The sequence below is a fragment of the Aspergillus brunneoviolaceus genome, assembly GCF_003184695.1.
Source record: "Aspergillus brunneoviolaceus CBS 621.78 unplaced genomic scaffold BO95scaffold_12, whole genome shotgun sequence".
Lineage (NCBI taxonomy): Eukaryota > Fungi > Ascomycota > Eurotiomycetes > Eurotiales > Aspergillaceae > Aspergillus > Aspergillus brunneoviolaceus.
In genome coordinates, this window is record NW_020290742.1 from 179,591 (window position 1) to 204,406 (window position 24,816).

Below are 24,816 nucleotides of genomic sequence, written 5' to 3' on the forward strand. Positions count from 1 at the left end.
TGACTTGCTGAGATATGGAGATTATATGCCGACCTAAACAAGACGGTAGATGATGTGAATTCAGAATCTTGGACTTTTGGTCGGCAACAAAGGTACATAAGCTTTCATCTATATCTCTATTGCGGGGGCTGGGCGTGGAGAAAGCACGAGGAAGGAGACTAGACCCCGCGACCCGGCTGAGCCTTCGGCAAAGAAAACGGCTACTGTGAACCGTGAGGCCTGTACTATTGCCATTTCTTGCTGTAAGACACCGGGGAAAAGCCATTCCCTCGGTTTGTTCTTGTCTGCGCACCCCGCCGGCCACCCCGCCGCGTCCCCACCACGCCGTTCCGAGCAAGGCGGGGTGACTGCGAAGAGACCATCAGCCCCCCTTGGGTGGGAGGCTGGTGGTCACGAAGATGCTTACCAGCCTTTTCTTCCGTGGTTGTTAGTGGTCTATGCACCATGGTGACCATCTATCGCGGCACACAATACCGATGCGAACGAAGATGAAATGCCCCATCGTCCGACTCGATTCAGCATATCGATCAAACGGTGCACCTGGTTGGCGTCTGCCAAAATACAGTCCCTGCCTGTCTTCCCGAGTGCTCCAGGCGGCGCCGCATGATTGTCTGACAGCTGGACCTCCGGCGCCTCGAATGCCTTAACATCGACGCCTTGCTGGCCTCCAATTCGAGTAAAAGCGAACCAGCACAAGGCGGCGTGAAACAGGCCTCGAGGAATGTGGATGGCCGGCTCAGCGGCGACACGCATTTGCTCCACGTAGCGCTGCAGTAGGAAAGCATGAACCAAGCATTTACTTGCGGCTAGTGAGCTCGACCACGAACGCACAAGCGGGTAGCTGGCTTGCGCAGCGGGCTCCCCATCGCGGCCGCTGGCTCGTTCCAGCAGGTCGAGGTCGGCGTAGATGGCTATGTAGGTGGAGTGCCACAGGATCTGCAACGCAAAGGGGTCGTCCTCGTTGTCGTGCACGCTGGACTGGGTGCTATTGCTCCCCCACCACCACATGAGCATGTGGGATAATCTCCCCACTTCCTGGTCATCGAGTGTATTCGACCGCCGAGCCTCACTGACGTGGGCACTGATGCTCTCAAGTAGTCCGTAGGCTGCAAACCTAGAATCGCCTGGGAGAATGTTGTCGAGGTACGTGGTCGACATTTGAGGGCTTGTTGGGGTCGCCGTAAGTTTGTAAGCTCTGGCCCACCTCACCGCTGTCGGCGCGGTGAACAATGCATCCGAAGCCAAATGAGGGTAATGCGTGAGCCGATGCTTGCAGATGGGCTCATGGTGTAGTAGGCTTGCAAGCTCTGCGTCATGGATGTTCAAGGCGATCTTGACCCTCAATCGCTGCTCGCGATCAATCCATTGACTCCACTGCTCGTCCAAGCGAGCGTCATCGAGATCGAGGTCTCGAGGGGTGGCGGGTAGCGGCAGTGCATTTCTATCGGACTCCCGCGCCCAGGCCATGACTGTACCATGCAGAACACCCGCCAGAATAAGGTCCTTGGGACGGCCGGAGAGAATGGCAAACGTCTGGCCGATAATGGCTGCTTGGACCATGGACAACGCGTCGGAGCAGCTGCGAGCCAGAACTGACTCCCAGGACGCCAGAATCGCTTTATTCAGCCTCTCAAATAGACGAGTCCCTTGTGCGACCGCGTGTGATGACCCTATAAACAGGCTACCAACCGAACAGATTGATATAAACAGTAACGAGTTCTCGGTGGTGGGCTTGAATGAGGGCACATGAACGATCGGGAGAAGTCGGTGAAAGCGGGTAAAGAACTGGTTGGCGAAGAGATTGAGCTGCTCAGCCGAAGGAAGGGCCTCATCGTGCATCCGAGGTTGGAGCCTCTGCGAGAGGCCTGCTCGATAGTTTTCATCGGCCGCGAGGTTTCCGTGACCAACCTCCCTGCTCCGAGTGCCGGAACTTTTCTGGGGGGCCGGTGTGCCTTCTGGTACAGTGAGACGCGTAAACCATTTTCGCTTCATAATGTCAGCTGGCAATTCCGCGGTCTGCACCGAAGTTGGGGTAAGGAACGGGCCGTTGTCAGTCAAGCTCGGGATGGACGGGATGGGAGGCAGTTGCGCCCATTCCGAAATTGCCGAGGTCAAGGTGAAATCCAACGCATCGACATCGAGAAGCGCTCCTGGGAGCCAAGAGGTGCTGGATTCGCTCTGTTGAATGGAGTTGACGATATGCAGCTGATGCTCTGGTTCCAGGTAGGTGCCTGTTGGTGCATCTGAGGGGTAGGATGTCTGCTGAGACAATGGCGTCGACATTGCTAATTCGGCTACTGGACGCCCTTGAAACTGAGGCGAGGCTGTTTGATGAATCTTCTCATGTCGACGTAACACGTCGCTGTGGCAAGTACATTAGACTCTGGCAGACCCAACCTTGTGGGGTGTAGAAAAGCAGGTGCCTACCTCCTGGAATACAACCTGCCACAGATCAGACATTCGTAGGGCCTGTCATTAGTGTGACTTCGCAAGTGTCGCGTGAGGTGCTCGGATTTCGAGAAGGTCCTATTACAGCTCAAGCATGTTCTGCTCCGTGTAGCACTCATTTTAGGACGGTTAAGGGGATCTAATTGATGATGGCAAAAGGGCGATGGCGAGAGAAGGATGGATTTACAATGTATCTTCGGTCGGTCCGATTGCGGGGGATCTCCAGTCACGTGATAGCCGCTCCCCTCTTCAGTAGAACCACTACGTACAGCACAATCAGAAATACTCACAAGTATGGGTTGGGTTATGCTTCTGGTTGTTTATTGATGGAAGGTCAGTTGGTCAGGAAAGCCCTTGGCTTTCAAGACACAAGCATTCTGTCCGACCTTTGGGCACGGGGGTAAAGGGGCGTAAAGACGCCGAAAGAACAGTTTCCTTAGACGTGAATAGACAAAGACCGCCCATCCGTCAATAAAGTGCATTCAAGTGCCAACCGACCACCCGTTGTCTGACCAACAAGGTGATTCTCTGGGGATCATTCCTCCCACAAAGCCTGCCGAACAATGCTAGCAATCAGCTTTGATGCCGAAAGCAGTAGCACAAAGAAACCACAACAAGCTGTAGGCATCAGTATCACTGTAGCCAAATCCGCAACATATAAAACGGACCAGATCCCCCCCTATTCCCCAAGACACCCATACCTGAGACTAACAGCTATCCCAACTCGCAAGTAGCAACTAGTCATATATTATACAAAAGCACCTCAACACCATGGCAGCCACCTCCATCATCCAACACTTCGAGGAGGACGTCCCCTTCGACTACGAGTACGTGTCGCAACGCGAGCTCGTCTTCGACGGCCAGACCCCGCCGGGGATAGAGTGGTGCGTCGTGGTCGTCTCGGACGCCAAGTGGCACGAGGCCCGCGACGTGCTGGCGGTCGATCTGGGCGGGCACGAGTGTCTGGACTGTACGTTCCCGCTGAAAAGATACCACTGTCACTTTGTGGATGAGGAGTCGGAGTTGGAGTTGATGGTCTTTCTGCTCGCGGAGACGGAGCTGGCCGCGCTGAAAGGGCCCCGGGATGACCGTGGGTCGTTTGGGCCGCCTTCTGTGGTGGTGTATTGATTATGCTTGGTTGTTGGATTGTTGGGTAGGTGATAAATAGCTGTCATGGTATCTCTTGCCTTTCCAGACTCACTTCAACTTTTGTGTGAACAGATTTAGTATCAATGCCTTTTTCCCCTTGGTTCAACGGGGGAAAAGCCAGTATGGGTTTAGATGTAGTTTGGAACAATAGCCTTAATCAAATCTGAAGAATGCACTCATATAACATCAACCTACCCCCTCACCATCACTACTATTCCTCCCCCTCCTACGATTTAAACTAAACCTCCCTCAAGCCAACGGATGGCGAAGCACCACCTTCCCAAGCCGCCTCCCACCCTCCGCCAACCCCATCAACTCCTCCAGCGCATCCTCCGTCGACTCCCCGAAGACCTCATCGCGAGGCAGCCGGAAGCGCACACCGTAGCCCCTTATCGCCCACTCCAACACCCGCCACGCGCGCTCAAAGTCCGCCGGCCTCGCAGAGATGTTGATGGGCCGCACCTTTACAACTCTAACAGTCACGTCGCGGTTAGGGGTCGCAATCGGCACACAAAAACGGGGAGCGTCCTGGACGACCAGCGAGACGAGGTCGGCCTCGGGGGCGAGACAGCGAACCAGCAGCGTCGCCGAGAAGTCTTCAGTTTGCGGGACACTTCCCACGGCGTCGGTTCCGTAAGCCACTATCGTGTCACTTTCCTCGATTCCTCGTGTGATCTCGTCCACCACCATGGGGGGACCTGTAATCAAAGCAACGGGTGGCGCCCAGCTCCGTGGGCAGGGCATGGCGCTGCGGAGATGCCGTCATGAGGATGGGGGAGACGCCGCTGGCTCGCGCGAGCTGGACGGCGCAGAGACCCACGCTGCTGGAGGCGCCCCCAGATGAGGAGTCCCTTGCCGCTGGCCTGCGCACCGCCTTACCGGCTTTCTTCCTGCGGAAGGGGAATCCCAAACAAGTTGAACAGTGCATCCGCCGCCGTCATGACGTCCACGGTGAGAGCCGCGGCGTCCGGGAACGGGAGGGCGGCGGGCACGCGGAACGCCATTTTCTCCGGACACGCCAGGTACGACTGGTGGGTGCCGTATTTAGTCGTACGGGTCAGTCCCGTGGGCGTGTAGCCTGCGACGGTCTCGCCCGGGTGGAAGCGATGGCATTGCCGTGCGATCTTGAGCACCTTCCCCAAGAAGTCGTAGCCCAGCACGGCGGGGCGGATGTCCAGCTGCGTTGCGTGTTTGGTGTCGGCGGGGGTCGCGCCGGAGTATAGCATTTCTACGAGGATCTCGTCGGCCGCTGGCTTGGGGATGGGGAGGTCTCGTCGGACTGTGAGGTTGAGGGTGTCGTCGACGTATAAACCTGTTCCTAAGTGCGTGGTGGCCATGCTGGGAGGACAGAGTGATCAGGGTGGGTGTTTACTGAGATATCAGTGCGATGAACACAAGGGGTGAGTCTTTTGGCTTTCTTTAAACGAAAAACCTGATACTGGTATAGCGGACTGACTACTCTCATTTTCCAGTCAATTTCTTGTATCATTCAAGCCCCTATGGTTGTTCCAGTGGATGATCTTCATCTGATGAACTTGATTTAGGGCAGGGGTAATGGGCAATAGCCGCTTACTCATCGGGAGCTGGGCAGCCGAAGCCGGCGGGGTGGAGCGGGGTGAGGGGGGTGTAGGGGGGGGGTAATGGCGGGGTGGCTGGATGCTCACTCGTTGACGGAAGAGAGATGGATCCCTGGATATATTACACACTAAAGAGGCGGGTCAATCAGGGTATGTAGAGCATGCTTCCGTGGTTGCAGTTCGTCTATTTGTACAGCTTATTGTGCATGGTGCATAGACTCCTCATTCAAGAAAAGGTCGAAAGTCCATTGAACAGGCTACGTCTTAGTGTCTGTCCAATGATTCTGGATTGAGCCTCCCAGCAGGATTGGTAGCTCGGACGCCAGTCACTGACTTCTGGGCAATGGATGTCAAACGTGTTCTTACCAGTATCCCAAAGTGCAGGACAATGCCACATGTTGTACAGGCAAACCTTGGCACAGGGTAGCCCTCGAACAACACAATCATTGCTCCCGAGGACTACCCTAACGAGGCCATCATTTCGATCAAGCCTACAGCTTCCACATACAAGAATCGCTCGAGCCAGCCAGAACCAGCCATCATCAATCCCACAACATTACTGTCCAACTAAAGCACATACCGAAACCACCCATTCTCCCGATCCGTCAGATCCTGGAACCCCAACTTATCCCGCAACCCTTCATCCAGCCCGGCCGCGTCCCTGCGGCGATTCTCCCGCCAGAGCACCACCCACAACGCCCCGGCAGCCGCGATCACAATGCAGTAGCAGATGACCATCCCCGTCCACAGCTCGGGGTAGTGCTGCCCCACGGTCTCGGATTTGATCAGCTGCGGGCCGATGATATTGCCGACGGCGTAGGCGACGAACACCGTGGCGGCCATGATGGTCTTCTTGGTGGCGCCGGCGACGTTGCTCGCGCCCAGCGTGATGATCAGGCTGACGACCGGGCCGAAGAAGCCCGTCAGCGCGTAGCCGACCACCGGCGTGGCGGGCCGGTACCCCCAGCTGGATTTCCAGATCATGACGCACCCGGCGATGACAGGGAGGCAGCAGGTCACCAGCAACAGGATGCGGGTGTTCGGGAGGACGGTGGGGATGTAGCCGACCAGCGGGATGAAGATGATGCAGATGGCGCCCACGGGGAACTGGAACAGGATCGAGGCCAGGGTGTTGTAGCCGAAGGTAGAGACGATCAGGGGGCCGAAGCCCGAGATGGCGCCGTTGATGGTGTAGCTGTGAGGTCATTTAGCAGCGAAGCAGGTGAGGAGCAGACAGGGGAAAAGCTCACGCAGCAGCCATCATGATAGCAATCAGATACACCTTCACGTCGGTGAATGCTTCCACAATCTGCGACATCTTGATCGTCTGGCATCGCACGCCCGTCTGGCCGCGTCGCAGGCGTTCCACGGCGACCACCCGCTCCGCGGGCGTCAGAAACCAGGCGGACACCGGGGAGTTGGGGAGAATGCAGCACCAGATCCCGAAGAGAAAGGTGAGGACCCCCGCGAAAATGTAGATGTATTGCCACGGCCGGAGCGCGCCCGTGGTGATCTGGCCGAAGGCGTAGTTGAGCGCGCCGCCGATGATGGTGAACCACCCCGTCCCGGAGAACCAGATCGCCTGGCGCAAGGTTTGCTCCTTTTGCGTGTAGTATCCACTGATCACAGTCATGAAGCCGGTGGGGATCACACTTTCGACGAACCCTACGCTACGGTGTCAGGAGCACGGATCAGTTGAACTGGATGAAACGAGAAAGGTACCAAGAAAGAAGCGCTGGACGAATAGACCCCGCCACGAAGTGACGCCGGCAGTGGCCGCACAGGTGATGGCCCACAGCATGACAATCGGACCCAAGACATGCTGGATCTTGAACCGCTGCAGCACCAGCGTCATCGGGTACAGACCGGCCATCATGCCGAAGTAGAAGATGGAGGTGGCCCAGCTCAGTCGCGAGGTGTTTTTGGTCGGGGGGGTGGTGCTGTAGTCGACCACCGAGAGAGCCAGGTCGCTGGTCATGCCAAATAACGAGGCACTACCGAGGATAGCCTGTGGTTCTTAGTCAGAATCACATTGCCATAAAGAAGTAGTTAAACCGGACCTTATCCCAGTAAACAAAGCCATAGCCTTTTCAGCCTGTCAGTATACCATCCAACCTTCTCAAGATTTCCACGGAAGATGTAGATCTCACGCACCAACCAACATTGCCGGCATGAAGAACAGATCAATCTTGCGCAAGACCCGTCGCTCCACCGCGGGGTCAATCTCCAACCCCTCTTCGCTATTGACTACCTCCAAAGCCTCATCTTTGTGTCGGTCATGGGCTTCATCGCCCCCAGCTCCGGGGACCTGAATCATCCTTTTTTTCTTTCTTACGAACAAAAGGAATCAACAGTTCTGAAAGTGCCGGGGATTTATTGTTGGAGTGATGTATAGATAAGATCATCGCTCGTGAATTAAAAAAAAAAATTCTGCCGCCGATTGCGGAGAACCAAACAAGTTAAATCCCGCGCGGTCGGGAAGCGTTTGATTTGGTCTTTGCTGTTTGCTTACCCGCGGACTTCATCGCTCCGAAGCTGGTTTTTCTTGAGCATTTTCGTTGGTAACTGAGTTTGGGTGTAGGTTTTGCATAAAATGATATCTCGGTGACTCATTGCGTCAAATGTCACTGGGGATAAATGAGATTCTTCACCGGAGGAACGGTCCTCAGGTGTGTGAGATATGTGAGATCTAGCATCGCCGATTTATGGAGGTATATTGTTATATAGTACCGTCATGCAGCTTGGAGATGCCCGCTCGGAGAACTTCGCCGGTACTGTAAATCCCCCATTCCCTCAGCGTGAATTCGAGCATAATAGCATATGGCATGACAAGGTTTGCATTGACTTATGCTATTCGTATTCCGGTGAATTGAATAAGCTTACTGTAACAGCGGAGATCTGTGCCAGGCACGCAGACCGGTCCACAAATACAGTTTCCATGTTCTTCCCAACTTCGGCTACACGAAATTTGGCAACTTCTACGCCAGGAAGCGATGGAGCGAGATGTCTGAATAATAGAAGGGAGAACCGATCAAGAAGGTGGAGGCGAAGGCGCAACGAGACTTACGTGGTAGCCTGCCCGGGCAAGGATGTGCTCCGGATCATACTATATAAGTTTTCGTCTTGCCCCATGGAGAACACAAGCACCGTGGAGCCTCTAATGCTCGGGGGAGGTCTGCGAAAAGATCCAGCCTCAAAGTCTCAGCCAAACTCGCATTCACAAAGGGAATGGTATCCGTTTTGAAGCAAGTGAACACCACCCCGGCATAGGCCGGACCAAGAACACACTCCGTCTAGTGAGAATGTACCCCGGAAACTATATCAGGATGACAGCGATGAAAGCACCTGTCACGACGATAAAGTCTTGAGCGGCCGGGATAGATTGCCGAGACACAAACCTACGACCAGAGCGAAACACCGCTGGATATAGCTGGAGAAGCCGTGGAAATAGCTGACGATAATGCCGACAGCTGCACCGGCAACCATGAGGGCATGAAATCACAGTCTCAAGGGAATGCGTTACCTGATTGTGCCAGTAGCTATACCCACGAATGCAATTCCGAAAATGAGACCAAGAATGCGGAACTGGTCGGGGCGACGCGAGTTTATCATTGTAACACCGCGAATAGCTCAATCATGGAAAGCGATCTAAGGGAAGATGTAGCCCGATTGATCAAGAAACAAAACACGAAAGCACGATGCCAGTATTAGGCACACGGCTTAGGGGAAAAGATAGTCATTCCGGCCGACCAAGGGGATGAGGTCTGCAGACGCATGAAGACCGACACGGCAAGGATTGGAATTACCCTGCGAGCCTGACTGACCTAAAACTAAACACGCCGTGATACATCTCTGGCTAGGATACAATGGGAACGGTGCGACTGTGAGGGCGTCAGACTCAATTCCAACCTATGAGAGTCTGATTCCCCAATACCACGCTCTTCGGGGCGGTAGGCCAATCGGGGGCACGGCCGGGAAACAAGCACATGCATGTTTGTTGTATCAACAGCAGCAAGAATGGCGGAAATGCCCAGGCCAGGGATTGTGCGCCTAACGACGGAAATGTGGAATGATTCTTACAGTGGCGGTCACCGAAGCTCCGATAAGAAAAGTCATGCGACGGGCGAAGAACAACCGTGGTGTGGTGGTCCGGTCAAATGCGTATGTACATTACTCTGTAGAGCTCGGCACGGTCGCAGACGAAGCTCAGGAGCTAAGCACTATGATCAATCTCTGCCCTACACCGACAGCGGATCACGACCGCGGTTTCATATCATAGGCCAATTGTTGAGCGATTCGAGACGGGTGGGAAATGATGGGTGTCAAATTCGCCACACATGATGAGTCCTTACTGAGTACGGAGTAGGTCTTGGGTGCATTGATAGTGCGAATACCCGCGGAGAGATCACCGCCTTGTCTGACACGACGCCGAGACGGATAGATACGAAAAGAGAGAAAATTAGGAGTAGAGAGAGAGTTTCCCCGCCCTCTTACTCGTACTCAATAAGGATTAGAACGTTCGAACGAAGATCTGCTCCTCATCTGGGGCGTTATCGGGCGATTTGCGCCTGTCAGGCTGTCAGTGTCATGTGTGTAGACTAGATGCAAGGAGGGGAGATGCATGGCCCGTGCTGGGTTGATTGCTGCTGATCGGCTCCAGTTCCAATTTGCTCAGTACTCCGTACCGACCACAACAACTGGCCTTGCCACCGCGATCGACCGAGGAGTACTTGAGTAAATAAATCTCACGACCGATTATCGGTTTGCGGCGACTAAGCAGGTCGGAGTCAATCTGGTCTGGGACGGTGGATATGCAGGTGTGCTAAACCGTCCTCAAGTACGAGTAATGTAGAGTGGCTTAGTGCTAGTACGGTGTATGTGGGCGCGTGGCTCGCCAAATGTCGCCACCTCCCCTCCGCTTGACACCGGGGGGAACGTCTCGGCAGATCTTAGGGTGGCTTGATGCAGGGAGATAGGGCTAGCCGCATGCCACTCGACGGTCTAGAGCCATGATCCATGATCCGTGATCCGTGATCACTCTACCGGTGGGGTGGGTTAGCCCCGAGGCTAGCATTGGGTACTGTACTGTACTGCTGCCAGTCCGCCTAGTCCCACGCTATGGGCAGCACGACACTCGGCGCCAGCTTAGTCTGCCTATTATTCTACGTGGCCTGCTTCCTGTGAAATCCACAGGAAGTCGTTTCCGAGAGGCTGATGCAGAAATCGACCGAGGATCCCCAAATGTCGAACAACGTATCCGCCGGGCGACTTTTCGCCACCAAAAACACTTCTCCAATTTTACACCGACAGAACGGGGAAAATCCAGCCAAGAACGACCCAAAATGATTTGTGTTTAGGCCCCAATACGACTTTTGTCCAATTATGGTATAATGATACTGAAAGAGACTTATGGCCCACCAGAAGGGTCAGCGTCGTGACCATTGTCATAATCGTGGGAATTGAGCTTGGATATACTCAGTGCATCCCATTTAGCCAAAAACTGATCCAAATCCACCTCGGATTGCCGCAGAGACCCTTGCTGAACCACCGTATGGAAGTGTGGGTAGAAACTGCTGAATCCCTGAAGATCGCTTGCCTTCCAAGTTAAAGTCCCGAAGTCCTCAAAGAGCGCCTCCGTTTCCTCCGGTAAAACAACCTGCAGTTGATTGGCGGATAATTGAATCATGCGGAGAATCCCCTTTGCAAGAGGCATCCGACGAGCAAATGCGCGGGCGATTATACACAATTCGACAAAAGCGTTCCTATTCTCCTGGGAGTCGAGAGATTCCATGAGGGTAAAGAGCCCAATGCTCCACCACTGGATCGTCGAGGGTGACATGCGATCAATGCCCCATTTGGCGCGATGAATCCCCAACAGATGGGTGATTCGGCGGGCGGAGGCGAGGCAGAGTTCTCGGGCATGACTGGCTGTAGCCGGATCCAGAACCAGGTCATTGCTGGCGCGCATGAACCCGAAAATCTGCATCACAGTCGTATGGTAGAGCAGATGCAGACTTAAAACGTGGGGGACAGTTGCTGTCTCCGCCTGTAAGCATTCCGGCAAATTGGTATACCAACCCTGGAGCTGTGTAAATATGGCTGGCACAAATGTCGCAATTTCCGACCGGGGAATTCGACGCTCGAAATCATGAAAGGCGCGACTGATGGTGATAAGGATGCAAGAAAGATCACACCAGCGGTCGAAAACACAGGTATGGTGCCCTGGTACGGATTCCACTTCGCGAGGATACGGATACCAAATGTCCTCAGAATCGCCGTGTTGCATTGATATGCGTGGGCGCCGCGGGGGATCAATATTAAGGTGCTTCATCAGGGAAACATTGGCCGTGCTGGCTTGGTCAGTCAAGAGCATGACCAGCAGGTGCGAAGTACATACGAAGCCATGCTGAAGACGCCCCAGAGAGTGCGATTGGCCGCATCTTCAAGAATGCGATCAGATTCCGAGTTCGTCGACCTAGGTGGATGCGCAGTTTCATATTCTTGGGCCGCTCGGATGGCTAGATCGAGATACATCCAACCCAATCTATCCTTTCCCATAAGAGTGAGGCTGACACGACGCGGCGTTAGGTGGAATGACTAAAGGTGGTAGGCAATACACTCACCGGATAAATAGCACGAGGAGGCCGTGAATGGTCGGTAGACTGGCTGGCCCTTCCTCTTCCTCTAACAACCGACGCGCCTCTTCGTAGAAGTGATCACCCCGAGAAAACATGTCGTTTGGGACGGTAAATACTTCGGCGTAGTCGGAAAGATACTGTGCCACGCATAAGAATCATGAATGAGCCGTCACCTCAACCAAGCGACGCTATAAGCACAAGTTAAGATAGGCAACATACACTAGCCTCCGCGAGAATGGCATTTACCAGGAATGGTGTACAGGATTGGCAGTTGAGTCGGCCTGCCTGCATATCTCGGATGAAGGCATCTTTGTCCAACCAGTCAAAGAACGGATAGGTCCACGTTAACCAGAGCGAAACCAAATGAGATACCAATTCGTCGTCGTCGGTGACCCTCGTCCACGGCTTTGCGGGTACTCGATAGACCGGGGTGTCTGCGAGGCGGCGCACATCCAGAATCCGGCGGCTGCCACTCCGCGCAGACCGACCAACTTCATCGGCTTCTTCGGATGGGCGAGTAAGTTGGTTTCGAACTTGCTGCAGGCCCGGTGATATTTCAGAACCATCCCCGGACAACTGCTTGTCGAGATACATTTGGAGTTCGTCGAATGAGGCGTTGCTTCGGATGAGATTCAGCACCTGGGCTAGATCTTTACTTTCGCTATCTCGGAGCGTTTCGAGCAGCCGCGTCAGAGTCTCTTCGGCTTGTTCGAGTCGCTCCAGCTTCCGTTTCATGGCGAATTTGCGACGCATATCAGCCATCTCGTCGACATGGCACTCGATGCCGTTGGCCACGCAGTGTTGACATGGTGGATCTCCCCTGCACTGAAAAATAATCAAATTCGTACTCTATCAGAGTCATGTCTTCCTTTGGTTCACTTACTTTGAGCTTCTTCTGCTTACACGCCGTGCAGGCGGTGGTTTTATGTTTCCGACCCTGAACTACATTGTCGGGACTCTTCGAGTTTTGCGGGAGGCCGGGAGCAGGAGCGAGTGAGCGGGAGGCGGACTGCGGATCGGACATTAATACAGACTGAACCAGGTGAATGATAACCAGGTCAAGACAACAAGCAGGAGGAGGTTGTCCTGGGACGAAAAGCGCACCGGGTGGCAAAATGAGACGGGGCGGGAGGGGAGGGGGAAACGGACCTTGCAGCAATCGTGTTGACGATACTGTTATATAGGTCGGATAAGGAATGAGGCCGAGGGATAGCCTGTAACCGACGTTTCGTCACTGTCGATGTGGAATTATTGCAATAATAATATTATTCTGTGTCCCGCCCACCATTTTGTTGCTTGCCCCCTGTATTAGAGCAAGGGCACAACCGGAACAAGAACCTTAAAAATCCTCACCAATTAGAAGAAAGACGTCTGATCATTCTGGAATCTTGGGCTCCAAACTGAATCTCTGCGGGCCTAACCAGCTAGGACTGGTCTGTCCGGGTCGGGGGAGCGACGAGATGGAAGGAAGGGGAGGGAGGAGACAGGACAGACAGGCTAAGAGAGAGGGTGGGGGAAGGGGGGATCGTGCCGGGCTGACGGCGGGTTACTGATGGTTGGCAGAAACTCCCACCCAATCAAGGCCTGGTCCAGAACAGACCTGGACTTCGCATTAGCCTCGTTTTGGGGCTAGAAAAGACACAAAGAAAGGAACAGAGAGCCGGAGAGCCCAGAGGAGGAGGAAGGGGTGGGGGAAGAGAGGGGGGGTCCCTTCAGTGTCCTCGGCCGCCACTGGGCTTTTCGGGGCCGGGATATTCTCTTTGTCTCTCACAAAGTCACAATGTTTTGATGTACGATTGGTTTGGGAAAGAGGAATTGCGAGGGGCCAAGCGTGCACGGAGGACCATGTTGGGGAGGGGCGGGTCCCAGCAGCCATCATTCAAGCCTTTTGTGATTTGGAAACAATAATTTCTTGGGATTCGGAAGGGAGGATTTTGGGAATTTGGGGAACTTGGGTACCTTTCTCACTACCTGATTCAGGTTAGCTTGGTGATCCGGGACGAGCCACAGAAAGGTACCTTTTTCCATCCAGTCAGGATGCTAGGAACCCCAATCCCCAATCATGAACCCATGGAGCCGTGCACCCATGCTTTTCTTCTCATCCCCTAGATTCGGGTCAAAACGTGGTGTGGCGTTTGGTATGGGGGGGGGGGAGAGAGAAAGGAGCGCGTGAGTGGCTACGGTGGTTGTGAAGGGGACTCGGGAGAGAATGTTGGAAAGAGTTGAGGTTGGATGGGAGCAGGGACGAACGGATGATAACGTCATAGCGTGGTGTGGAAGTGGACCGAGTCGGCACTCTGTGGTCGATCGCCCTCCGAGTTTGGTTGGGAGACAAACACGGCTACTAGGTACTGTAAACATGGTTGCTTACCTGCCAGTTGACAGTCAATTTTGAAGCTCACCTGATTCCCGTTGCCAGTCAATCCTGCTTGTCCCGTGGGAAAAAAGGGCAAAAAGGGTAAAAAGGGCAAGGAAAAACAAGAAAAAAAAAGAAAAAAAAAAAAAAAACACCAAAGCACATCTCCTATCTCTCATCCCATTGACCGGTCGGAACACTTTTCCAGCTTATGCTTATGGCGTAATATTTTTGTCATTGCTGAACAATGGGCCTCTTCTCCTCCCTTTTGGTATTCGAACATTCGAATAGTTCTCCCAACCTATACCCACCCACCCACTCCTCCCACGCCTGCATGCCAACATCATAGACCGGCTACCGAAAGCCGGCCCAGATTCATGTCAACCCGTGCGGCACTTTTTCCCAAACAATTTGTGGGTCACACTCAAGATCTCATACGGTCAATCATTTTTAATTTCACCTCAGTCTGCAGACCCAAAGGAGGCGAGCAATACGATTTCCACGACACCCAACAGCTGGGTGTCTTACATAGCAGACATGGGACTAGGACCGGAAACAGGCTCGTGTCTATCGACCGCAGAGGCGACCGAGCTGTTCCACCAAATGTCGGAGGCCTGAAATGGAGGCCTCTCCGAATCACCTTGGACTCTGCGCACGGGGTTTGCGAAACTACTGACGATCTAGAAGACCTAAGACCTCTCTAGCGGGCTTCTGTATCCGCTACCGAGAGAGGACACGTAAGGATTTTACTCTTCCTGCTCGGTTTCCATCGATGATCATTAGGTTGTGAAGTCAAGCATGCATGGAGATGAGTCTGCATGATGAGGTGATGTATCGCACCGCCTGACGCCAGGCCAGGTGAGATGCTTGCCGGGTGCAATGGTCCAGACCCAAGTGACCATATTTGTGTATCGGGCGAGGCAACTGTCCCCCCATGTTGGCCTTTCCAGGTGGCAGATGAACAGAACAAATCATCATCATCATCAGTCTCGACCCTCTCATGTGGACGAATCTCAAAGGATTCATCGAATTGAGACACTCATGACAGAAAGAACAATGCCAGTCTGATGTTGGGGTTTTGGCTGGTTGGATAACTTTGCCGGTTGGCGGCCCGTAGATCCCAGCCCAAGACGGCAAGAATCCCCTAATTGTCAGCACAGCGGTAGAAAGTGGTAGAAGCCGGACAAGCAGCCAGGATTTGTATCCATAGAGCGCTAGGGACGAATAGTGCCAGACCGCCAAGGGTCAGACCAAGAATGAGAGAGATAAGAGACAGGTGAGGACAGGTAAACCATCCCGATCATGGAAAAGAGTACCGGCAGTCAGGTGGTGTGTTGGTTCGAGATGCGTATGAGTAACAAGAATCAGGTGGGAATTAGATCAACTTGGAACCCTGCCCCAGGTCTTGGAGGCCCAAATCCGCCACTGGAGAGACCATGAATGCGTACGGAGTAAGGTGACTGAGTAAGATGGTCCTGGTTGACACTCCGCTCGGCAGCAAACTCCCGAATATGATGCAACGTCTGCAAACACCCAGGATACCCGAATGCCAATTGGCAAGTAAGCAAAAGCTCCGTCGCAAAAATTGGACGAAGTGCTTGCTTGTCAAGTGCAAGCGACATGAATGGCTGCAAGTTTGGGCCGAGAATGACTGATAGACAACGACCTGCTGGAAGTAGTAAGTATGATTGAATCATGTGAAGCGAAAACTCAGTTGGCCAGACCAACTCCCAGCACTCGGACGTTTGCACGCTCTCTTTCTTTCTATCTCTCTCTCTCTCTCTCTCTCTCTCTGTCTCTCTGTCTCCCTGTGCGTGCGTGTCCCACCTGCTTCGTTCTATCCCTCTGTGACCTCTTCTACCCTTGACCCTACCTGTTTGCTATACCGGGGAGGGGATCTTATTATTGTTGTGCGGTTTGCATGCCCCGTTGCGGGCCCGCCAATCCAATCCATGTCACCAATCTGGCCGCGGAGAGGAGTCTCTTTCCACCACCGAAACTCTCAGCTGCACGAGGTATCAACAGTCGACAGGGTTAATGGGCCACACCGGTCAACCTCCCCCTTGATGTCTTTTCTTCTCTTTCCCTTTGACATCATTTGGTGTGAGTGATTGACGCAAGGGTTGCCTTACGGGATGGATCTTCATTTATCCTTCCCAGTCCGTGTGTGCTGAAGTGAACAGCTTGAAGGCAACTCCCGTCATCCGGCGACTAGAGCCTGAGGCATAGGCCGGGACCGGGGAGGAAGCGAGCAACACCGACCGTCCACCACCCGCTTCTCACCCACGTCGGCGGCCTGGTCAACCGTGGATAACACTTTGTCATTCAACTTGTCAACCACATTATGTGTCTCCCAGCAACACATGATACTTCCGACCGTGGTTCTTGTGAAGCCTTCCGAGAAGTCTCAAAGCCACTGCAAACCATGCAAGAATGCATTGAACGCATCGACTATACATCCCCACCGGTAAAAAAACGCCAAAGCCGTCAAATGTTCTCGCGTAATGGAAGAGTTTCCCGTCTTCGAACCCCGTCGCCCAACAGACATTCGCCCTCACCTCCGGTCGTCGTACATCGCGAAGCGCTTCGCAACCACGAGAATGGCACGATCCGTAAATCATTGGAATCCCTCAAGGAGCAAAGCTTTATTGCTGCCATGTAAAACTATGTTCCTGATGATTTCAGACCACCCGAACCGATGCCTATCCGCCCGGACCATTCTCTCCGGTTATATTAGGAGAGAAGAGCCACGAGAGAGCTGCGAGACGGCGATGCTGTCCGCAATGAGTAACACATGTTTCTTGGCGGTGAACAGTGGTGTTGTCAAGAGACCTAATGGTCATCTGCAAAGGGGTCATGGTAAAGCCCCATCTCGGGGCACTGAAACCGCACCCCAAACTACCCAGTGCGGAGGAGCGAAAATTGCGAGCAAGGATGACACATCCACACTCCAGGTTTGACTGCTTCTGCGGTTAGAGCATGATCGGTAAAAAGGATAGACGGTAGGGATCGCTCATGAGAATTTATTCTCGCATACTGCTCCTGTGCATTGGCGTGCTGATCAGCGAACGACGCAGAACAAGGAAACCCCTCCAGCGACTACGGATATACGCCGGGACTGCAAGAAGATACGGCATTGTACAGTGCATGAACGCAAAACGAAGACGAGCCGAGGCCTCGAGAAGAATTGGAAGTTCGGCTAGCCGGTCACTGGTCTGGGTCAGGTTCTCTGGACTATGCGATAAGTTGATGAGGTTTCGACTGCACATATGAGTAGACAGGAACCAACTCGGCATCGCATTATCTTTCAAAGAGGTAGGATTTGCGTCGAATTGGAAGGTCCTGGTAGAGTGTGTTACACCTCAGTGTGGCGCAGGAACCATGGTGCAGGCCCAACACACAATCGTTTCGCATACGGTTGTTGACATCTCTCGCTCAAACGAAAGGAAAAATGAAAGGAATTCCACGGAGACGGGAACCGGGAGGTGAAGAGAAGAGAAGAAGAAGGAAGGCAGTGGCGAAAACCACCCAACCATGCAGCTACACAATGACCCGGTCGCCATTTCCGACTGATCGTCAGAGACCCAAGTGTTCAGTACAGTCCCTCCTCGAAGACCCGCCAATTGCGATCGGTTCTCAGGAAATCAACAGCGAAGATCTTTTGTTATGGTGGACACACAGGGGCCGCATTGGGAGGGAAATGCGCGGAATATATCTTAAGTTCTAACTGGAAAGGGGGAATAATGTTCAAGGAGCGCGTCTGGCCACCGTGTGGGCACGATAGGCGAACCAGCGGCATTCGTCGCACGGGAAAACGGACAATGACGGCCAGATGGGCCTGAAAGTATCCCAGGAGAGAACGCCACCATTCGGAACTATCTTGCCCGCCCTCATCATTGGTGGCCACGATCCCTGACGTCACCAGTGTCTAGCAGGGACTGTACCTGTGTAGGCAATGAGGTACTTTTGTTGTCCGAGTGCAGTTTGGATAACACAATAGACGCTAAGCTAAGTGGTTTCCACACAGTGGATTGTCACTAGGTGCCTACCCTAAAGTACTGGACTGCACTGTCTCAACCCTAATGAAGAATAAGGGAATTTCTTCCGGTGTGGGGATACTAGAAGGAGCCAGGAGCCTTGATACCTCAGGCTGCGAACCCGAACTCTTTCTTTCCTAGTCCGTAAAAGGCGGTACCTATTCAAGCACGTCCACTTCGGCCCGAGATTTTGCCGTCAGAGTTTCTAAATCGGAACTTCCAACTGAGCCCGCCTCACCGCCCGCAGGAGAGCTACTCGTAGGTTAACTTACTACTTACTACTGCCCGCCGTTCAGTCGCAAATAACTGTTCGTCTACATGGAGACTCGAATCAAGTGTTTGAAAGACGTCGAGACGGATCGGATCCATGGATCTCCTGCTCAGTGATACATGGGTGTGTACCATTCCGCGTGCGTCCTGCTGCCGTAAGATTTACTGATGTGTTGCGTTGAGAGTACGAGTGCAGCTTTCAAGACTTCGGCTACTGCTTTCCTAAGTTCTCCTAAATTCCTGGCTCACCCGAGGAATTAAAGAAAGTCGCTGGTATTTCCGTTCTATCCGACATGGGTTTACACGATGCGAAGACGATCATCAACTTGATCTTGCACTGGCCAGAGAGTCCCCAGAATTCTTCTCGGCGGCACACGCGACCGGCCCGAGGCCTAGACCCGTGGATGCAGCTTCACCATCAGTGGCTTTTTCTCCCACAGCGAGAACACCTTCTGCTTATCCCAATCCATCGACTCTGGCGCTAGTGACAAGTCGAAATGGTACAGCACCTTCGCCAAAATAATTCGCATCTCGTGATAAGCCAAACTATTCATGATGTCAGCTATCGTGTTACAGGTACTGCAGGGTATTCTAAGCTAGCGACAATACGTACTTCTTGCCCAAACAGTTGCGTGGCCCATAGGAGAATGGTTGGAAGACGGCCTTATTGTCGTTGGCGAATTCCGGATCATCAGTCCATCGTTCTGGAATGAACTCGTTCGGTCGCCTGAAGTTTTCCGAGCTACGGTATGTCGCCCAGTGGTGCACGGAGAGTGAAATCTGCAGCTTGGTAAGCTTGTGCTCATATAGACAAGGAGCCGAAAGGGGTCACTTGCGTTTCCTGGGATAAATTCTCCACACACCGTCATCCCTCCCTCTGGCACCCGGCGAGCGGTGCCAACAGGCACGGGTGGATAAACCCGCAATCCCTCCTCGATGCATGCGTTCAAATACTTCAGGTGCGCGAGCCGAGTCATCTCGATCTCTTCGTCTTTGAATGCCTCCCGAATCTCCTGCGTGATCTTCCGCAACTTCTCCGGGTGCCTCAGCAACTGATACGTAAGGCCGCTTAGCGCGGTGGCGGTCGTCTCTGTCCCAGCCACCATGAACAGTTGAGAGTTGGAGTACATCTCGTCGCGGCTGAGCTGCAGGGACTCCTTCTGCTCCATCACGAGTCCCCATATATCCGGCTTGTCGAGGGTTTGATTGACTCGCCAATCAACCCGTGCTTTGCAGGCTTTGTAGTGCGCCCGGGCCTTTTCCCGCAGGGAGCGAGGAACAACAAGAGCCATAATCGCTGTGAGCCAGGAGTAGTAACGGCTCACGCGCAGGAGGCAGAGCACCTTCACACTGGCGAAAATTCCGCCCACCCACTCCATATACCCAGTGCCTTTGAGCAGGTTCAACGGATCTCCAAAGGTCAGATCTCCCATGATATCGAAGGTGGTCAGATTATACATGCGGACCATCTCAACATTGGCCTCCGGGTTCTCCCGGGCACTCTCCTGCAGCTGGTCGACAAGCATATCCGCGTACTGTGCGATCAGGGGCTGTTGCTTTCGGAGCGCTTTGTCCGAAAATGCATGGGAAAAATTCCGCCTGAAGCGCGAGTGGTCGTGCGCATTGGCACGGATGATATCCGGCGCGCCATAAGGGGTCGGTCCGTAAAAGCGGCGGTCCTTTTCGGTGCTTCTTCTACCGCCACTAGCATGACCATAAATGTCCCGCCAGGCCTGCGCCGAAGTGAAGCTCAGCTCATCTGGAGAGAACCGGACAGCGTCACCGTAGGTACGGTGCAGGCTCTGTAACCAGAGCACATGGTCACCCTTCGCAGTGTGATATGCGGAAAGCAAGTAGGTGACCGCAGCCAATCTAGGGCCCGGAAACCTTCTCAGAGGGCTGAACAAGAGTTCGTAGCAGCCGTTGATCACCCCCGCCAGGAGGATCTAGATCGGACCATACAGCATCAGTAATCCATCGCAAAATGCATCGTCAACAATCGTTACTCACCACTCCGATTGCAAGGAGAAGATGATGATGCTCATAAGCAACATGTTGCAGGCCGTAAGCAGCCATTGCTAGCCAAGGTCTCGGTCGTCAGAAAAGCAGTTTATATCAAATGCGTCCACACGTTCAGGCGGCACTAGCTTCCAGATCAAATATGAGAGACTACAACATGTTGCACAGATACACTGCACGCGGACTGATATTTATAACTTGAAGGCGCTCGTACGTTCACTCTCCCCACCACTACAATCGCAACCGGAACACAGATGCCTATCAATGCCTGCATAACGCTCGCTTATGCTACGAAACTCCTGAATTAGCCGTTTATCTCCCTGACCGAGTACCTTACCCCAATGCCGTATTCCCATCGCAAGCGACCGTCAACCGCCCACCAACAAGATGTAGGTGGGCACCTTTGTGCCGAAAGCCGTTTCACAACAGGGATGTGCTATCACAAAGGGCTTCATATGATACATTCTATTTGATGCCTTGATGCTCGTTGAGGAGAGCTCTGCAGCGATAGTTTCCTTGCCGAGCGGGGAAGTTGATGAAGTGTGGAGGTGCAAAAGAGGGGAACCCTGGTTAGTGCAGACGACAGTCGTCAAAGCCAGGCCCACCTCACCGAGTGGTGTCTTCACGACTGAATCATACGTCTAGCTTTACAAACCAATATCCTCCAGAATCCTGTCAGATTGAATGTCAGCAACCTCTGCACCATCTAGATACAACATGCGGCGGAAACTCTATCTACCTGCCTACTCATTGACAAGCGCGAGGGATCCGCGGCTGAGGGGATCATAGATTCCTCAACGATGTCAGGATTAGGCGGGGCATGGATGGTGTGACACAACTGGCTTCCACATGAAGTGTCATGCATTGGTTCGTGCCGATTATCCTGGCTTGTGCACGGATGCTAGTTGACTTGCAGCCCTTCATGGCTCAAGTCGTCCATCCCCTTGATCATGACCATCCAGGTGTGCATTACCGGAACTTGTGTTCTGGCCATCATTCTCTGCGTCATTTCTGCAGCCTGTCGTCACGAGGATGCTGAGCAGAATATCCGTCCCTGACAAATCGTGACATGCGGCAGGCTCGTATGCATCGTGAGTGTCAATCAACTTCTCTTCGCGAGCGGCCTAGAATACTTCTCTGTATTCCTCATTATGCCGAAGCCTCAGGACGTTAACGGAAAACCATTGGCAGAAATCGAGAATACTCTCCACGTCAGAACCTGACTGACCGCCTGCATGAATGAAAGGAGCTTAAAGATCATGGCGCTCGAGCGGCACTGGTCACAGGGGTCGTGGTCGGCATTTTCTATGTTTCTTTTGGCCGAATATACGCCACGCTCTCTTCGGGTATCGTTCATACGGCCTCCTCTCTGCCGCTCTGGGGTTGGTGAGCTTTATCAAGCTTGCCTGGGGCTATGAATTAAGGGAAAGCACTATCCTCTCGAGTCTTAACATACCGACACAACGCATCATTGAGCATTAGACGGCCAAGGCGAAGAGTTGTGGCTGGCCGCCTGGATGCCTCTAGGGTTAACCGTACCCACCAAGAACGCAGGCCAACCGACGACAGGCACCAGACATGTAGATTCGCTAGCCACGAAGTACAAAGGTTGCAAACATGAAGCTGGCCACTTGCTTGCCTGATTCCTTTGGATGAACTTTTACCTTTCTGTCTGCTTTACCTGTCTGAACTCAGCACTTTCTTGCTTGTTTTACTTGATCTTTAATCTACTCGATGATGTTATTGACTCACCCAGTCTGCGTCACATGTCGGAACCATGCCGACCTTATCACGTTTCTTTCATCCTGTGTCTCTTCCCTTCGGTCGGCAACGGACAGGTTGATCGCCGGATAAGCCGGTTTTACAGACGCGAAAACCTCCCCGTCAAGCCCGACTGTTTTGCGGAGTTGCAAGCGTTCCTTTCGGTCTGGTCCGGGTATTATGGAGGGTTTAAGCGACATCACAGGTGACCCATTACTAGATTGCCCACAGACGGTATACGAGCAATTCGAATCAATAGCTCGTCGGCACCATGATCGACCAGCTCTCATTGAGATCAGCAAAGAAAGAGACCACGAACCTCCGCCGCAAGGATCGAGTCTTCGCCAATGGACGTATAAGGAACTGCTGCATGCCGTGTCAAGCTTTGTGCCCTGGTTTGAAAGCCACGGCATGGGGTCGGGCTCAATCCTCTTCGTCCTCTGCCACAATCGGGCAGAATACATCATTGCCACATTGGCAGCGCATGCAGCGGGTTGGATTCATGTTCCTATCAATCCAAACGAACTATCCAGCAAAGATGATGTGCAGTATATCATCGACACGGTTGTCAACCATTTAGACCCTGCCTCTATCGGTATTGTGGCTCAGGATCGTTCCATCCGCCCGAACCTCGACCGGCTCAGATGGCCGGCCCCAACAGTCCAAGTTTCATTTCTCGATGATCAAGTACCATGGCTCTCCTTCAATCAGATGTCTACTCTTCGAAGCAAGGTAGAGAAGGCAGGGAAAGGAGAAGCGAGATCCGTGCTCTTCACCAGCGGAGCAGCATCCCGCCCTAAAGGCTGTCCCTTGAGGATGACGGCATACATTCACGTCCTGTTTAACTCGCTCGGTATTGGGAACCTCAAACCTGGCGACAAGCTGCTCTCAACTGCCCCAAGCTATCATGCCCTTGGGCTTCTTTGCACTATTCTTCCTCTGGTTCAAGGGGCATGCGTCGTTTTTGCTGGGAACACTTTCGATCCCTTATTGACTATCGACACAATCCAGCATCAAGAATGCACACACTTGTGTTTAGTTCCCACCATGCTGCACGGCCTCGAGCAGGTCCATTCTACTTTCAGTTTTTCCAGTCTACGTGCGGTCCTATTCGCAGGAATGGTCCTCAGCCCCGATGCTCTCCGCCGCCGCTTGGAGCTTTTCGGGAACATAACAGTCGAGAACCTGTACGGGATGAGCGAAGGGGTTGTGGCTACCACCGGTCCCGTGGGGGATGTAAGTCGCATCTCGCAAGGTCAAGATGTGGCAGTCGGGAGACCTGGCATGGGGGCACGGATTCGTATTTGTGACCTTGGTCAGCGATCTCCTCTTGCAGTGGGACTGCCAGGTCAATTACACTACGCTGGGAGTTCTTTGATTCAGCACTATCTCGGGGCATCCGACGACGATTTTCATGATGAGCCAGACGGTCTGCGCTGGTTCAACACGGGTGATCAGGCATTTGTAGGGACGGATGGGCTGGTATATCTGATTGGGAGGTACAAGGATTTGATCATTCGTGGCGGAGAGAATCTTTCTCCGGCTAGGATTGAAGGCGTCTTGGCTGAGGTCCTGGAGCTGCGTTCGTTGAACACGCAGATCGTGGCCGGGGGAGAACCAATTGCTGGGGAAGTTCCGGTGGCTGTCGTTGCCGTGGCTCCTAGTGCCAAGCAAGTCAGCTTGATCCAGAGCACGGTACGCTCGGTACTTGGGGTGATCCATGTCCCCACGGCTGTGGTTTCGCTTCAGGATCTGGGCATTGATGACTTTCCACGAACGGGTGCAGGGAAGATACGAAAATCTAATTTGTGCGCTCTCTATCGCTTGTTCGAAGAGCGCCAAGCCCAGCATGGCGTTGGCATGATCGACCAGCCGGTTGACGTCACCGAGGCAGTGACAGGGGTGTGGGCGCGCACTCTCGGCATCAAGACATCCGAGATCGATGTCGACGCTCCTTTGTCGAACTTCGCGGATAGTATCTTGCAGCTCACCACGCGGCACCAAATCGAAAAGGCTACCGGACGGTGTGTGGCTCTGGCTGAGTGGCTTCAAGCGACTAGCATCACAGAGCAGATATCTCTTCTCGCCAGCAGTGATGTCGCTCCCCACACCAATAGCGATGGTAAGGATCTCGGTAAAGACCAGCAAGTTCCAGATATCGATTCCGTGGTCTACGCTACACTTGTCTTGTGTGAATGAAATGGGATTGTATCAGGTCTTTCGGTGTAAGTGACATCCGTAGGCCGCAGGTTAATGGCGTGGACCGTTGAATTCGGGCGATGGCTGGTGAATCCCTACAGCCAGGTGGATTCACAATCAGGGGTTGGGACAATAGACTGTATTGCAAGTTAATCGAGCCCTTCATTGAATGTAACGTTTGTGAATCACATCGTAGCCACCAGAAATTGAGTAGTCAAGCCGACAACCTAGTCAACTTCGATCTTCTCTCAACCTCTGAACAACCAATACAATTCAACCTAGCCTCCCGAAAAGCTTGGAGATAATATATCCCAAGCTATCTAGGTTAAACTATCCTATTTCCTGCTTTGTTCACTCCTTAG

At 53.3% G+C, this 24,816-nt stretch overlaps 8 protein-coding genes across 8 annotated transcripts; 2 read left to right on the top strand and 6 right to left on the bottom strand.

Annotated features, from left to right (window-relative positions):
- Nucleotides 1-435: 435 nt before the first annotated feature.
- BO95DRAFT_450724 (uncharacterized protein) lies at nt 436-2,283 on the bottom strand (the record flags this gene model as incomplete). The annotated part of the gene is made up of 2 exons (XM_025588028.1): nt 436-1,935; nt 1,963-2,283. 2 exons carry the CDS (start codon nt 2,281-2,283, stop codon nt 436-438), a joined length of 1,821 nt encoding a protein of 606 aa, XP_025445338.1.
- Nucleotides 2,284-3,846: 1,563 nt separating this feature from the next.
- Nucleotides 3,847-4,934, bottom strand: BO95DRAFT_450725 (alcohol dehydrogenase; the record flags this gene model as incomplete). Its single annotated transcript, XM_025588029.1, has 3 exons — nt 3,847-4,262; nt 4,285-4,421; nt 4,477-4,934. The coding sequence occupies 3 exons, from the start codon at nt 4,932-4,934 to the stop codon at nt 3,847-3,849; spliced, it is 1,011 nt and encodes a 336-aa protein (XP_025445339.1).
- Nucleotides 4,935-5,656: 722 nt separating this feature from the next.
- BO95DRAFT_37036 (putative MFS transporter) lies at nt 5,657-7,699 on the bottom strand. Its single transcript, XM_025582909.1, has 5 exons — nt 7,329-7,699; nt 7,235-7,260; nt 6,897-7,182; nt 6,425-6,839; nt 5,657-6,369 (listed from the first exon to the last, which is right to left on the bottom strand). The coding sequence occupies exons 1-5, from the start codon at nt 7,489-7,491 to the stop codon at nt 5,742-5,744; spliced, it is 1,518 nt and encodes a 505-aa protein (XP_025445340.1). The 5' UTR covers nt 7,492-7,699; the 3' UTR covers nt 5,657-5,741.
- Nucleotides 7,700-8,454: 755 nt separating this feature from the next.
- On the bottom strand, nt 8,455-8,975 carry BO95DRAFT_37049 (uncharacterized protein). Its single transcript, XM_025582915.1, has 2 exons — nt 8,698-8,975; nt 8,455-8,644 (listed from the first exon to the last, which is right to left on the bottom strand). Exons 1-2 carry the CDS (start codon nt 8,784-8,786, stop codon nt 8,491-8,493), a joined length of 243 nt encoding a protein of 80 aa, XP_025445341.1. The 5' UTR covers nt 8,787-8,975; the 3' UTR covers nt 8,455-8,490.
- Nucleotides 8,976-10,581: 1,606 nt separating this feature from the next.
- On the bottom strand, nt 10,582-12,836 carry BO95DRAFT_355674 (C6 transcription factor; the record flags this gene model as incomplete). The annotated part of the gene is made up of 5 exons (XM_025582262.1): nt 10,582-11,524; nt 11,572-11,742; nt 11,798-11,949; nt 12,032-12,637; nt 12,696-12,836. The coding sequence occupies 5 exons, from the start codon at nt 12,834-12,836 to the stop codon at nt 10,582-10,584; spliced, it is 2,013 nt and encodes a 670-aa protein (XP_025445342.1).
- A 3,640-nt stretch (nt 12,837-16,476) lies between these two features.
- On the top strand, nt 16,477-17,411 carry BO95DRAFT_37337 (uncharacterized protein). Its single transcript, XM_025583049.1, has 2 exons — nt 16,477-17,170; nt 17,246-17,411. The coding sequence occupies exon 1, from the start codon at nt 16,673-16,675 to the stop codon at nt 17,126-17,128; it is 456 nt and encodes a 151-aa protein (XP_025445343.1). The 5' UTR covers nt 16,477-16,672; the 3' UTR covers nt 17,129-17,170; nt 17,246-17,411.
- Nucleotides 17,412-18,867: 1,456 nt separating this feature from the next.
- On the bottom strand, nt 18,868-20,551 carry BO95DRAFT_429046 (cytochrome P450; the record flags this gene model as incomplete). The annotated part of the gene is made up of 4 exons (XM_025584875.1): nt 18,868-19,021; nt 19,089-19,255; nt 19,339-20,421; nt 20,486-20,551. 4 exons carry the CDS (start codon nt 20,549-20,551, stop codon nt 18,868-18,870), a joined length of 1,470 nt encoding a protein of 489 aa, XP_025445344.1.
- A 1,592-nt stretch (nt 20,552-22,143) lies between these two features.
- Nucleotides 22,144-24,613, top strand: BO95DRAFT_37478 (acetyl-CoA synthetase-like protein). The gene has a single exon (XM_025583113.1). It carries the CDS (start codon nt 22,436-22,438, stop codon nt 24,452-24,454), a length of 2,019 nt encoding a protein of 672 aa, XP_025445345.1. The 5' UTR covers nt 22,144-22,435; the 3' UTR covers nt 24,455-24,613.
- Nucleotides 24,614-24,816: the final 203 nt, after the last annotated feature.

Coding starts and splice junctions, on each gene's coding strand:
- BO95DRAFT_37036 (XM_025582909.1), bottom strand. CDS start 7,491: ATGATTCAGGTCCCCGGAGCTGGGGGCGATGAAGCCCATGACCGACAC. Junction 7,261..7,328: donor CATGCCGGCAATGTTGGTTG/GTGCGTGAGATC, acceptor CAGGCTGAAAAG/GCTATGGCTTTGTTTACTGG. Junction 6,370..6,424: donor GCTATCATGATGGCTGCTGC/GTGAGCTTTTCC, acceptor ATGACCTCACAG/CTACACCATCAACGGCGCCA.
- BO95DRAFT_37478 (XM_025583113.1), top strand. CDS start 22,436: ATGGAGGGTTTAAGCGACATCACAGGTGACCCATTACTAGATTGCCCA.
- BO95DRAFT_37337 (XM_025583049.1), top strand. CDS start 16,673: ATGGAAGAGTTTCCCGTCTTCGAACCCCGTCGCCCAACAGACATTCGC.
- BO95DRAFT_37049 (XM_025582915.1), bottom strand. CDS start 8,786: ATGATAAACTCGCGTCGCCCCGACCAGTTCCGCATTCTTGGTCTCATT. Junction 8,645..8,697: donor ATAGCTACTGGCACAATCAG/GTAACGCATTCC, acceptor TTGCCGGTGCAG/CTGTCGGCATTATCGTCAGC.